We start from the raw sequence: 13,929 nt of genomic DNA, 5'->3' as shown, positions 1-13,929 counted from the left end.
TTTTATTATTATATAGGGGTTTTGTTTTGTGCCAAGCTTTGTATGAATAGTTAACATGATTATCTACCATAACCAACTTCAGCAGGTTGCTGTTGAATGCCGTAAGAAATTGGATTTAAAATGTTACAAATCTGTGTATATACATACATATACAGTTATAAAATATATGGACAGCTGGGGTTATGGCTCAGTGGTAAATGGTAAAGCTTTTGCCACGTTTGAGGCACTGGGTTCGATTCTCAGCACCACATATAAACAAACAAACAAATGTTCATCAACAACTTAATACAAATATTTAAAAAAAAAATACATAGGGATAAGGAAGGAAGAAAAAAAGAAAGCTAATATTTACTAAAGTTCTACTATGTGCCCAGCAGCCTGCTTAAGTACTTATGTATGTAAATTTACTTAAGCTGTCAACTGTATTAAGTAGGCATTTTTATCTACATATCAGAAAATGCAACTTATTAGGCTTAAGTGGCTTTTTTAAGGTAAGAGTAGCAAGTTATGAACCATCTGATTCCAGACCCTCAATATTTTAAGTACCTTTTATGTGCTAGAGACTGTGCTTTGTATATTTGGTATAAGAAAAAGTAGAGGGCTGGGTTTGTAGCTCAGTGGTTGAGTCTTGCCTGGCATGTGTGAGGCACTGGGTTCAATCCTCAGCACCACATAAAAAATAAAGATATTGTGTCCATCTACAACTAAAAAAATATTAAAAAAAAAGAATAAAGAAAAAGTACAAATTTTCTTGGAAATATCTCTATATGGCCTTACCAAATAATAAAAGAAACTAATCCTGGTTATGTTTTGTTTCAGTACTGGAGATTGAACCCTGGGGAGCTTTACTACTGAGTACCCTCCCTTGAGCCCTTTTTATGTTTTTAGTTTGACACAGGATATTGCTTAGTTAATGAGGCTGGCCTTGAACTTGCCATCCTCTTGCTTCAACCTCTTGAGTCTCTGGGATTATAGGTGTGTGCCAGCTACACCCAGATATTAAGCTGCTTAATTTTTAAAATAGCCTAGTCTGTGACTGAAATATCTTAAAAGCAATATTTTTTTTCAGTTTGGTTCAATTCAATTAGGTAGCTGATTTATTCAAGATTCAACCATCATTAGTCATTCTATCAAGCATATTATATGAAATATGGTATTTTCTAAATTGTCTTTCATGTTTCTGTTTTTTTTTCATGTTAGGTGCTTTTAAGCCCTGTGAATATTTACTGGGAAGCTGGATGATACGTCTCACCGTGTGGTTCATTTTCTTGGTTGCATTGTTTTTCAACCTGCTAGTCATTTTAACAACCTTCGCATCTTGTACATCACTGCCTTCCTCCAAGTTGTTCATAGGCTTGATTTCTGTGTCTAACTTATTCATGGGAATCTATACTGGCATCTTAACTTTTCTTGATGCCGTATCCTGGGGCAGATTTGCTGAATTTGGCATTTGGTGGGAGACTGGCAGTGGCTGCAAAGCAGCTGGGTTCCTTGCAGTTTTTTCCTCAGAAAGTGCCATATTTTTATTAATGTTAGCAGCTGTTGAAAGAAGCTTATCTGCAAAAAATATCATGAAAAATGGGAAAAGCAATCATCTCAAGCAGTTTCGGATTGCGGCCCTTTTTGCTTTTCTGGGTGCTGCAGTAGCAGGCTGTTTTCCCCTTTTCCATAGAGGGGAATATTCTGCATCACCCTTGTGCTTGCCATTTCCCACAGGAGAGACACCATCATTAGGATTTACTGTGACCTTAGTGCTGTTAAACTCACTAGCATTTTTATTAATGGCCGTCATCTACACTAAACTTTACTGCAACTTGGAAAAAGAAGACCTCTCAGAAAACTCACAATCTAGCATGATTAAGCATGTTGCTTGGCTAATTTTCACCAATTGCATCTTTTTTTGCCCTGTTGCATTTTTCTCATTTGCACCATTGATCACTGCAATTTTTATCAGTCCTGAAATAATGAAGTCTGTTACTCTGATATTTTTCCCATTGCCTGCTTGCCTAAATCCGGTCCTGTATGTTTTCTTCAATCCAAAATTTAAAGAAGACTGGAAGTTACTGAAGCGACGCATTACCAAGAAAAGTGGATCAGTTTCAGTTTCCATCAGTAGCCAAGGTGGTTGTGTGGAACAGGATTTCTACTATGACTGTGGCATGTACTCACACTTGCAGGGTAACCTGACTGTATGTGACTGCTGCGAATCTTTTCTTTTGACAAAGCCAGTATCATGCAAACACTTAATAAAATCACACAGCTGTCCTGCATTGGCAGTGGCTTCTTGCCAAAGACCAGAGGGATATTGGTCTGATTGTGGCACACAGTCAGCCCACTCTGACTATGCAGATGAAGAAGACTCCTTTGTCTCAGACAGTTCTGACCAAGTGCAGGCGTGTGGACGAGCCTGCTTCTATCAGAGTCGAGGATTCCCCTTGGTGCGCTACGCTTACAATCTACCAAGAGTTAAAGACTGAACTACTGTGTTTGTAACTGTTTCCCCCATCAACCAAATTCACAGTGTTTATAGAGTGAACCCTATTCTGTTCTTTCATCTGGGAAGCACTTCTGTAATCACTGCCTGGTGTCACATAGAAGGGGAAGGTGGCAGTTTATTTCTTAAACCTGACATTTTTCAAAGAACAGGTGCCTAAATTATTAATTGGTGAAAATGCAATGTCCAAGGAATGTGTGGTCTATTTGAAACAGAACTTGAAAAGGATTTTGGTGTGGTATAGCAATATAACTTTTAGATTTTTCAGATCCATAAGGAGCAAATTTATACCTATTTCTGAATTAAGCACAAGATAAAGGACAGCTGTTAATATTTTTTAAAAAGGTAGTTCAAAATGTGACTTTATATAACTGACAAAGTCTTGCTAATTTTACCTAATATTTGATCATTAATCTCAGGACAACTTACTACAGGGCCAAAAAAGGGATTGTCTCCCAACTAGAACTGTGAGAGTACACATAGGTGTCATTGTTTTCTATTTCCACTTTTACATGAGAATCATAAATTTCGTTCAATTGCTTTATAAATCTATATAAACCTGAAGATGTTTTAAAAACCATATTAACAGCTGTTAGAATAAAAAAAATCAGTACATTTGTTTGGGGTCATTTTACATTGCTTTGTTTGCTCACCATGATTTTCAGTGTTTTGCAATTATACTACTAGTACAAAATAAATGGCTAATTGATGTGTGAGTTTAAGTAGATTTGGCTACACTACTTACTAATGAGATTTTAATAGTACCTAAGGGATTTGATGGCTCCATGTAATGTTCCCATTAATAAATGCTTCTTAATATCATTGGTTCTACTGATATTTTCCAGTTTTGTTGGTATGTCATCTATTTATAGTTTGGATTATACAGAAAGTAAACTGGGGTCATTTTTTTTTTTTTTTGTAATTGGAGGAAGCTGAAAATAATTATGACACCAAGCACTAAAATTTATTTCTTAGTGAACTGGATTCTCCTAAATTTATGTTATTACTTAGAAGCTTCTATAAAATTTTCCCATACCATGACTTACAAAAAAAACTATTCAATAGCTCATATGCTGAGCTCTGGTTAGATTAGACAAACATATCATTAAGGGGGGGGAAAGGATAAGGCTTAGTCCTATGACTTTGAAAGTTAAAAATTTTACCTGATTCTCATCTAGGGTCTTCTGCCATGTTTTTTTGTAGAGTCTTAAAGTTATAATTGCTCTATATGTTTTTTGAACAATGTACTAAATAGCAAACCCACTGCCATATTATTATCCTGGATATACTAAAAAAAATTAAGCTAGATTGCAGTTTAATAATTAAACTGTACATACTGTGCATATAATGAATTTTTATCTTATGTAAATTATTTTTAGAACACAAGTTGGGAAACATGGCTTCTGTTCATTTCGTTTAATTAAAGCTACCTCCTATAGTGGCTGCCAGTAGCAGAATGTTTAATTGTGGTTTATATACTTTTTTCATTGTAAATAGTCTCGGTTGTACATTGTCAGTGTAAAAACAGAATCTTTGTATATCAAAATCATGTAGTTTGTATAAAATGTGGGAGGGATTTATTTACAGTGTGTTGTAATTTTGTAAGGCCAACTATTTACAAGTTTTAAAAATTGCTATCATGGTTTGTATATTTACACATCTGATAAATGTTAAATCATAACTTGGTAAGAATCTTAATTAAACTTGTTTTCTCAAAATTCAAGTTATTGAAAACTTTTCATTCACTTAAAAATAGAATAGCAGATATATAAAATCTGTGGTAAACTGTGCTATATATTGTATGAAATACAATATTGTACTCTATGTTTTGAATTATTAAAGTTTCTAGAAAGCAATCTATTTTGCCTTAATTTGTAACTAAGTATGTTAATGTATTTACTTACTATTATGGAGACAAATTTAAAAAGTTTTAAATAGAAAAGACAGTATTAGAAAAAATGTTGAAAGTAACCATTAGAAAATATTGTTTGATAGTTATCTGTAAATATTTAAGAACACTTGGCTGAAACTTAAAACTTTTATCCTGTCTTAAATCTGAACTATATCATGGAAAACATATTGTGAAATGTAAGTGAATACCACCAATTCAATCTTTATTTTTTAAAAAAAGTGATTAAAAATATCTACATGATATTAATCGTAGTCAGTTGCCTAGAAATGTAGTATCACAATCTCCAAGCTCTCTTTGGACAAATGAGAAAACAAAGGGTTTAATGAAATTTAAGTGAATCCCTGAACCACAGCAAATTAGATCCCAATCAAAACTTAGTTCCTCTTAATTTTGGACATACTTTATGTGTTTGTATGTGTTAGTAAATGTGTATGCCTCTTCCTGTTTTAAACGTCATATGTGTTTGAAATTTTCACAACAAAAAGAATGGTTTAGGTACCCCTCTCCCTCTCCCCTTCCCATGCCCACCCCCAAAACCACAACACACAGTAAACCCTGTTTCATCTTCACCTTATTCACTAGCCCCCTCAATCCTTCTGCCTCTTAGATTATTTTGAAGCAATCCAGACACATTGTTTCATCTGTAAATGTCTAGGAATAATTATTTTTAAAGCTAACTAAAAATGGCATGATTTTTGTAACAATGTCATACAGGAATTTGTAAGGAAAAGTCATTCTTCACTTACAGGTTACAGAACCAGCAAAAAAAAAAAAAAAAAAAAAAAAATCTCAAATATACCATGAAAGTGAAAATAAATGAGTAGGAAGAAAAGACATTACTAAGTAATATCCTAAAACTTATGGGAAAAAAAAAAACATCTTTTAATGTTTTTTATACCCTTCTTTATGACTTCTTGGCCCCAATAATGTAAAGGCAGTATAAGAGACCACAGGACTTGACTACATTCAAATACGTGTACCCACAGCATGGAACTGCCCCAAAGTCTTTGGGTCTCCAGTATTGTTAACATATAATGTAATTGTCATAATGATGACCCTGAAGCATGAAGGAAAGGACTTTCTTTTATAAAGCATTTTTTAAAAAAATAAAACATCTAAAGGAGGAAGGGAAGTATATGACATTTTAGATTCCAATACCAAAAAGTTACAGTGGAAAAGCTTTGGCATTCAAGTGATGCAATTTACTCTTATATCTGTCAGATCCTGAACTAGAAATTTTGAGGACTAATTAGATAATATGACTGTGAGATAGATTATTTCCTTAATATTATAGAGGAGTATATTAGGATCAGAAAGGTCAACAGCTTATTTATGGAAATTTATTAAGAGAAATTATTGATTAAACTATTGATTAAAATTATTTTTCTTTCATAGATACAACCTGTGAGTTTTCCACTGTGCTTGCATTAGATTATGTCTATTGGGAAACTGCTTCTAAAGCTTTCTTCCTTGTGAAGTCCTAAAACAGTTTAGGATCTTTTGATATTACTGATTCTAAAAATGTTCTAATGAAAGGTTTTAGCCAGACATGCCAATATTGAATTATTGAGGTAGAGAATAAAAAAACTCTACTAAATAAGTTTTATTCCTTGATCAATTTATTACTCATTTGGATTGCTCTGATTTTCTTCATTTCACTGTTGTTACTAAAATTTAAAGATATTCCATTTAAGAAGTTTTAAGCATGCATATATTTTTTTTTGTGGTAGGGGAATCAAACTTAGGGTCTCACATGCTCTATGCCCCTAGCTGGCATATCATATTTTATTATAGCTTCTGCTTCCAGAAATGTCTTTGATTGTTAATATTTTTATCATATCTCATTGTCCTGTGTCAAATTTTGTAGATCTAAACTTCATCAAGGATTCTGTATTACTCTTTGATCAGTAACAACTTTATGTGCTATTTTTAGCCACCGTCCGTTTTCACATGATACTTTTACCAGTTATACAAATTATGAACTGGACAGAGCTAAATTTTCACCAGTGTATGCAGTTTTGTCAGTATAAATAAAGCATCCAGTTTTATAATGTCTGTCATCTTTCTTGCTACCTTTATCCCCATCTCCAATCCCTGAGTTCCCACAAAATTTTCTTTCCTCATAAAATACACATCACAGCATATTTTAATTATATTTGTCGCCACCAAAAGATGAGGAATTTAGAGTAACCGCATCGTTTACCCCAGTGCTTAGCAAAGGTTAGAGGCTTAGCACATAATAGAGGCTTAAAAAGTAAAAACAATTCACAGGTGTAGACAGACTAGTTGCCTTTAAGACGCCAGGCAAACAAGATGTATCAAAACACTAAAAGATGGTCCTAAACCTGCATTATTTTTTGGCAGCAGGGATGGAACCCAGGGCTTCATACATACTAGGCAAGCACTTTACCACTGAGCTATATCCCCAGGCCACCTAAACCCGCTTTCTTGGATACACTTGTAAAGTTAAAGTTACCCCGCCCTCAAAAAAACATGACCCGTTCAAGGAAATCAAGATTGGTGCGTATAATCCCGACCTTATGTGTGTGTGTTGGGGTGAGGGGTGGGGGCGAGAGATGGACGTTAGTCCTTAATTCTGCCTCTTTCCCTTTAAAAGGAGTTGCTGTATTCAGTAATAACGTTATTTCAAATACCAAATGGTCTGCAACAACACCTCAAAAAAAGGCCAGGCCTCCGAAGGTGTCAGCTGGAAGAGACGCAGAGTTGAACAAGTTCACAAGCAACAGGCACCTTCCAGACACAGGAAGAAGGGCAGACGGAGAGGAAGCCACGCTCTACAGGCCCGGACAAAGCCCTCGCGTCCTCCTCGGGTCGCCATGGCAACGCGGCATCGGGGCCGACCCGGATTGGCCGGGCCCAGCGCGCGCGGGGCCTGCTGGGAGAGCACGTCCTCGTCGCAGCTCGGCCGGTTTGAACTTGGCGGGCCAGATGCGGGCTGTGGGGCGGTGGAGTGTTGCTTCTTCCCCTCCCCGCATCCTGTTCTCCGCGGACTGCAGTTCCGAGTCTCAGCCCTCCGTGGCCTCCTTCTCCGTCCTCATGACCGGTCCCAGGGGGCAGAGGCTGGGGGCGGTGGCGACGTCTATCTGTTCGTCGCCGCCGCCTCAGAGCTGCAGCAATTCCACCATGTCACTGTTGTCTCCCCTCGGCCACCAGAGCTTCTCGTTTGACGATGAACATGGTGACGGAGAGGATGAGGAAGATGTGGACGAAGATGCCCATGACGTAGAGGCCGAGGTGTTGAGCCTGAGAGGAACGGAGTTACCGGGGCGCGCCAGGTAAACCTGAGGCTGCCCGACCGATACTACCGGTCCCAAGGTTCCTTGGACCCTTCCAAGTACCTTCAGCAAATCAAAACAATCTGCTGTCTTCCACCTTAGAGGCTGAGCAGGCGCCTGCATCCTTAAGTGCAGCCCTTTCTGCAGAGAGTCCTGGGCCATTTCTTAAAGATGACGTGTTTTCTGATTCTTAGCCCTTTAATTGCTGCTATCTCAGTTTCCTTTAAAAATGGCCCGTATATAGTCTCGAACACACAAAACTGCTTCTATTTCAGGAGTTTTACGAATCCTCAGAAATGCAGATGGTGAACTGAAGAACTCTTGTCCATAATCTTAGTTCCAAAATGTGTTTTATGTAGTAGGTTGTAATAGTGTAAAGAGCTGAAGCACAGAGATTAGTCCACGACAGCATGCAGAGGCAGGGTTGTGTCTGATCTGAGGACGAACTTTCAGTGGAATAGTTATTGTTGTATCAAAGAATATTTGAAGCAAAGGGATTATTAAAAAAACCATCATAATGTTTATTTCTACAGTGATTCAGTCAGCAAACATCTATGTTTTGTCACATATTAGTTTAGGTACTGGGGACCATAAATAAAATATACGAGATTTTATTAAATTAAAGCCCATCTCGGTCCACTCATTTTACAGGTAATAAAACTGTATCACAGAACACAAATAAAAAGTCTGACTCAAAGGCATACACCAACTTATTAGCAGACCTGGGCCTAGTAGTGAGGTAAACTGATCAGGGTTTCCTCTTATACAGCATGACTATTTTGGGGAGTATAGAAATAGAAGCAAAAGACCTATCACTGCAGGAATATGTAATATTGTAGGTCTATTTGGGGGTAAACGTCATCTTCAGAAGCCAATTTACAAGTTTCTGATCATCAAACTATATAAGGAACAATACAGGAGACCTAAAAAATGCAGACCAGAGAACCCATACTTTATGTGTAAGTGACAAGATGGCCCCTCTCTATATAAGGAATGAATGAATAGAATGTGGAACCATATGAAATGACCCATACATGGTTACAAAAGTTATTCTTTTAAAGATGAGAGGTATGTTGGTGGGAATGGAAACCAGGAAGAGTAACCACGCAGGCTGTCCAGGCTGCTTGAAAAAACAAGAAAGAGGCCATCTCGTATTAACCCCATAGACTCAGTGGTAAGAGTTAGGGTTTTAGGAGACCATTTTCATCTATGCTTTGTAGGGACTCTTTAGGACTTAGTGGGTATTAGATATTTTTAAAATGAATTTTAAAGATGTGTGAAATACCTTCTGAGCATAATTAACAGGACTAAACAATGTAGACATAGTTTATCAGCCTGAGGAATAAATGCCATGAAAAACTGCAGCTCAACTACTGAGACCCTGCATTAGCTTCCACAAACCAAAATGCTAATCAAACTGAACCTGCCAAGGGAGGAGCCAGACCTATCTATATCTCACCCAAAGCCTGAATGAGCTAATAGGGCTAAGGCTGCCTAAGCACATTTCATTCCCCATGAGTCAAAAGAATACTGAGGATGTGGGTCTAGAAAGAGAATTTGTTAGGTCTTGTGTGTGGCAAGTGTCAGATTCTTATTAGGTACTCAATAAATATGTGTTGAATGAATTCCTGTTTCTCCTTCTTGGAGAATAGTTAGATACCATGATTATTTTCAAATGGTTCAGAAAAACTAGCACTTCTTCTTCTTCTTCTTCTTTTTTTTTTTTTTTAGAAGATTACTGTGTTCCTTTAGTTGTTGTTCTGGATAGTTTGTATGGGATGAGATGAGGGAAGGCAGCCTGAGTCATAGCCCAGCCATTGTTTTGGGCTATCAGCATCCTCTGTAAAGAGAAACCAAGAGCTCTGGGATTTTATGCCTCTCTCTGTCCCTTACCAGCTACATCTAATTATGGCATACCGGTAGAGTAAGGCTTCTTTGAGATAGACTCAGGCATTGGCTGCACATATCTCTATGTGCTCAGATTTGTGTGTGTGCTGGGCCTCATACATGCTAGGCAAGCATTATGCCACTCAGCCACACCCCAATCCCTCAAGATAATTTTCAGTACAAATAGACTTATGCTTAAAAGATGGATTGACCTTCAAGTGTATTGGCTGGGATTGAGAAGATGATCAAAGATGACCTCAAGACAAGATAATGAAAAGTATTTTTCTGGAGTCTTTTATAATATGCTTTGGGCCTACTGCTTATCTATTTAGTTCTTTTCTGACTTTCATATAACTACAGTTAGGAAAGTTGTGCCTTAATAAGTTTCTTGTCATAAATAGCTAATTATGAAGCCTTTCTTTATTATGCGTATACCTGTAGTTTATATGCTATACATTTTGAACATGTTTGCTAAAAATGTTAAGGCAGCAAGTATTTAAAGTGTTATCTAAAAAAAAAAAAAAACTGATTTGACTAATTTCTTCTTTCAACAGTGTTTCATAATCTAGACCCTCAGTCAAGACCTATTTGGTTTTCTTCTTTCCTTTTTTTTTTTTTTTTTCCAGTACTGGGGATTGAATCCAAGGTGCTTTAATCTATAGCCTACTAATCTACAGCCCTAAACCTTTTAATTTTTCCAGGCTGGCCTCAAGCTTACAATCCTCCTGTCTCAGCCTCCTACATTGCTGGGATTACAGGTCTAAGCTATCACAACCAGCCATGTTCTTATTTATTTATTCATGTTCTTTTCTTTAAGGAACTCATGGCCTGTGGCAGAGGGAGATCAGTGACAGGAAACCCAAGGCAGTTAATCCAGAAGTTTTTAGAAAGTTTCCCAGACAATATAGTATCAGAATAAAATCTTGAAGGAAGAATAGGAGTTAGTTATAGTAATAATTATAATAAATGGCATACCATATACTTACTGAGGACCCAGAACTATACTAAATGCTTTAGCTTCTTCATGCAGCTACTACTGTCATCTCCATTTTACAGATGAGATCTCTTTTTTAAAGAAATTTAAATATGTGCACAAGCTAGGAAGAAGCAGATACAGATTTTATCCCCAGGCTGTTTTACTCACAAAAGTAAGCTCTTAATCTGGCCATATGTGGAGGTGAGGAAAGGCATTTCAGTTTTAGGCAAAAGCTGCAGAGCACAACACCATAATGCATTTACCAACCCACAGAAGTTCAACATGACTGAAATGTAGAGTCTGGATCACCCATTTATGAAAAGAAAGACAGGAGTCAATTTATGGATATCAGGCTAAGGAGTTTGGATTTCATCCTGTGTGCAAATGGGCCCCTGAAGAACTTTGAGATGAGAAGTTACATGATAAAAGGATGCATTGGAGGGGCAAATCTGGCAATAGGTTTAGAGAATGATTTAAAAGGGAAGGCTAGAGACTGTTTATGTTTGGAGTGATTGAAAGGTTGGAGAAGAGAATCACTTGAGAAAATTGAAGGATGTAGAATTGACATGACTAGTGATTATATGGGCATGAGGGTAGGGGGAGTCAGACATGGAGGGGGAGCGGGTGGAGTCAGATCTGGATTTCTGGATTAGGTAACTGGGTGGATGGTGGTAACATTCACTTAGGATTATAAGAGGAGTAAACTTTTTCTTAGTGGGGAAGAAAGAGGGGGGTGGATGCTGGAAAATGCTTAGATTTTTTTTTTTCAACTAACTGAGTTCAATATCATGGATCTGTCTATCAAATGGTTGGAAATAAGTCTGGAACTTAAGATAGAGATCTGGCCCAGAATAGCTGATCCAGATATCACCAGCATATAGTGATAGTTGAAGCTGAGAACAGATGAGATCATAATGCAGGACTGAAAAGGAAAGATGTGCCTAAGAAATAATATATTAACAATGTCTCTTTTCCACTTAGAATACAAGTTCTGTAAAGACATGAATGGATGATTAAATAACATAACCCCCCCCAAAAAAATTAGGGAAACTGAATCTATGAGATAGAAAAAGTGGTACAAAGCAGTTGTAAGGCAATTGTTTGTTAGAAGGAACAATGTTGAAGATAAACACACCTGAGTCTATATAATAAACTCGCCCCTGGAGCTATGTTGGGTACTGAACAATCTTCCTATCCGTGAGTGCTGATTGTTAAGTTTTCCATAAGTTTTGTGAGGCTTATGTATCCAGCCAAGTCCTTCTGTTCTTTATTTACTCATATAGTTAATTTTCTGTATACCCGGAAGAGTCAGACTGACAGAAGGTACAAAGTGGAAATGAGGACAATAAGAGATAACCAGATTGGAGAGTCTTGTATACTCTAAGAACTGGCAAAAGGTCGTCAAACAAAATATTAAATGTTGAAGGAGAGAAGGGCCACAGCAGTTGTGGGTGTAGCTCAGTTGGTACAGAGTATACTTAACATGCATGAGGCTCTGGCTTCGACTGCCAGCACTGAAAAAGAGAAGGGTATATTTTTTCTATAGCTTTTTATTTCAAAATAATTTCAAATTTAAAGAAAAAAGAATATAAAAAACTTCTGTTCATCCTTTACCCAGAATTCCTAATTATTAAATTATTTGCTTTTTATCATTCTCTCGGTATATATGTACACATTACTTTTTTTTCTATGCTATATAAGGGAGGGAAAGGGAAAGGTCTGCCCCAGGATCTGATTAAAGTTATGTGTATATGTGTGTATGTGGTAGTGGGGCTGGAGATATAGTTCAGGGGCATGTCCAAGGCCCTGGGTTCAACCCCTGGTACCACACACACACCTACAAAAGATTATGTGTACTAGTAGTAATTAGTGATTACTTGTATAGATAGAATTTTTAGGAATAAAAAAAATAAAATTTTAGAAATAAATAATTTCCTCAAGTGACCTTGAGGCACGTAGGTTGGGCTCAAGTTATTCCATTGGGTTTTTAAATAATTTGGTTTTTGAAGGGAGTGGCATAACTAAATGAGTAAAGTCATTCAAAATTAGATTTCCTTTTCCTGATTTTTCATATTTCTGCTTTATATAATTGATTCATGTTTTTAAAATAACAGTATCGAAAATATGATGTTAGATTTTGTTTTCATTGTATAGTTAAATGATTTTTGACTAGTAAGAGAAGTATTTCGTGTACAAGTTCTACAGTATCCTTTCTTTCATAGCAGTAAAGTTGAATCAGAAGATAACCAAGAAGAACAGAAACAGGTGCACTTAGGAGAAAGCAGCCTGACACCATGGGAGGTGTGGTTTGTTGGCAAAGAAAAAGAAGAACGTGACCGGCTGCAACAGAAAGCTCTAGAGGTACAACTAGACAGTATTCTTTCTATTTGATTCTGAGCTCACAGAGTATAGTTGCTGTTGTAAATTAAAATGTTAATCTTATTGTTCCTGAAAACAATGTGTGTGCATTTGTTTGTATTTGTTTACTATATCAATTTTAATAAATCTAATTATAGAAGCAGTATGTTCATTAGAAGAACATTCAGAAAATATAGCTAAATATAATTAAGAAAATGAAAAGCTCTTTTAATTTCACCACCTAATAATAATCTTTGTTAATATTATGGAATATAGCCTTCTAGACTTTCTTCTATGTAAATTTTTTTAAAATAAAAACAGTCATCCTAAGTATCCAAGAGGTTTGGTTCCAGGACTTTCTTGGATTCCAAAATACTCAATGCTCAAGTCTTTCTATATAAAGGCATTTAACGTATATATATCTCCCCATCTACTTTTAATCTTTTCTAGATTACTTATATCATCTAATACAATGTGAACACTACCTAAGTAGTTATTATACTGTATTGCTCACAGCATAATGACAAGAAAACAATGTGTCCCTGCTCAGTATAGGCACAGTAATTTTTTTTGGCATATTTTCAATCTATGCTTGATTAAATCCATGGTTGCAGAACCCATGGATACAGAGGGCTGATTATATGTACAAATGTATATCTAGAATGTATACAATAGAATTTTGCACTTAACTTAGGTAAATTCAACTATATACTCAGGAAAAGTTTTAAGAAAGAAGAGAAAAATTGAAATAGAGACAGGAATCTATTCTACCTACCAAAGAGCATGTGCCCTAGCAAGTAAATAGATTTGTATAATTTGCCATCTCCTAAGCTCCCTATCCAGACTCACTCTCTGATTTCTTTTCATCACAGAAATGGTGAAAGATACTTCTTGTTTTTAATGAAATAGTTTCAATCTTTTTCAATCTGTTTTTTTTGCCTGTTATATTATTAATATATTTCCATGTCATTTTATTTTTTATTTTTTATTTTTTGGAGTGGCATTG

The 13,929-nt window shown here is 36.3% G+C and overlaps 2 protein-coding genes across 4 annotated transcripts in view; both read left to right on the top strand.

Moving 5' to 3' along the window:
- The window catches only part of Lgr4 (leucine rich repeat containing G protein-coupled receptor 4), a 70,465-nt gene extending 65,813 nt beyond the window's left edge, over positions 1-4,652 (top strand). Inside the window, exon 21 of the mRNA XM_015477726.2 lies at positions 1,201-4,652. Within this exon, the coding sequence (XP_015333212.2) occupies positions 1,201-2,477 (1,277 nt within the window). The 3' untranslated portion in view covers positions 2,478-4,652. The remainder of the gene's footprint in view (positions 1-1,200) is intronic.
- A 2,585-nt stretch (positions 4,653-7,237) lies between these two features.
- Positions 7,238-13,929, top strand: part of Ccdc34 (coiled-coil domain containing 34) — a 30,582-nt gene continuing 23,890 nt past the window's right edge. For 2 of the 3 annotated variants that reach the window (XM_048788519.1, XM_015477725.2), the window contains exons 1-2: positions 7,238-7,702; positions 12,788-12,926. In XM_048788519.1, coding sequence (XP_048644476.1) covers positions 7,356-7,702; positions 12,788-12,926 — 486 coding nt within the window. In that variant the 5' untranslated portion in view covers positions 7,238-7,355. The remainder of the gene's footprint in view (positions 7,703-12,787; positions 12,927-13,929) is intronic. The other variant, XM_048788518.1, reaches the window with a different exon arrangement.

The sequence above is a fragment of the Marmota marmota genome, unplaced genomic scaffold (assembly GCF_001458135.2).
Source record: "Marmota marmota marmota unplaced genomic scaffold, marMar, whole genome shotgun sequence".
In the NCBI taxonomy this organism is placed as follows: Eukaryota; Metazoa; Chordata; class Mammalia; order Rodentia; family Sciuridae; genus Marmota; species Marmota marmota.
The sequence above is the reverse complement of the archived record's forward strand: the minus strand, read 5'-3'. Positions and strand labels throughout refer to the sequence as shown.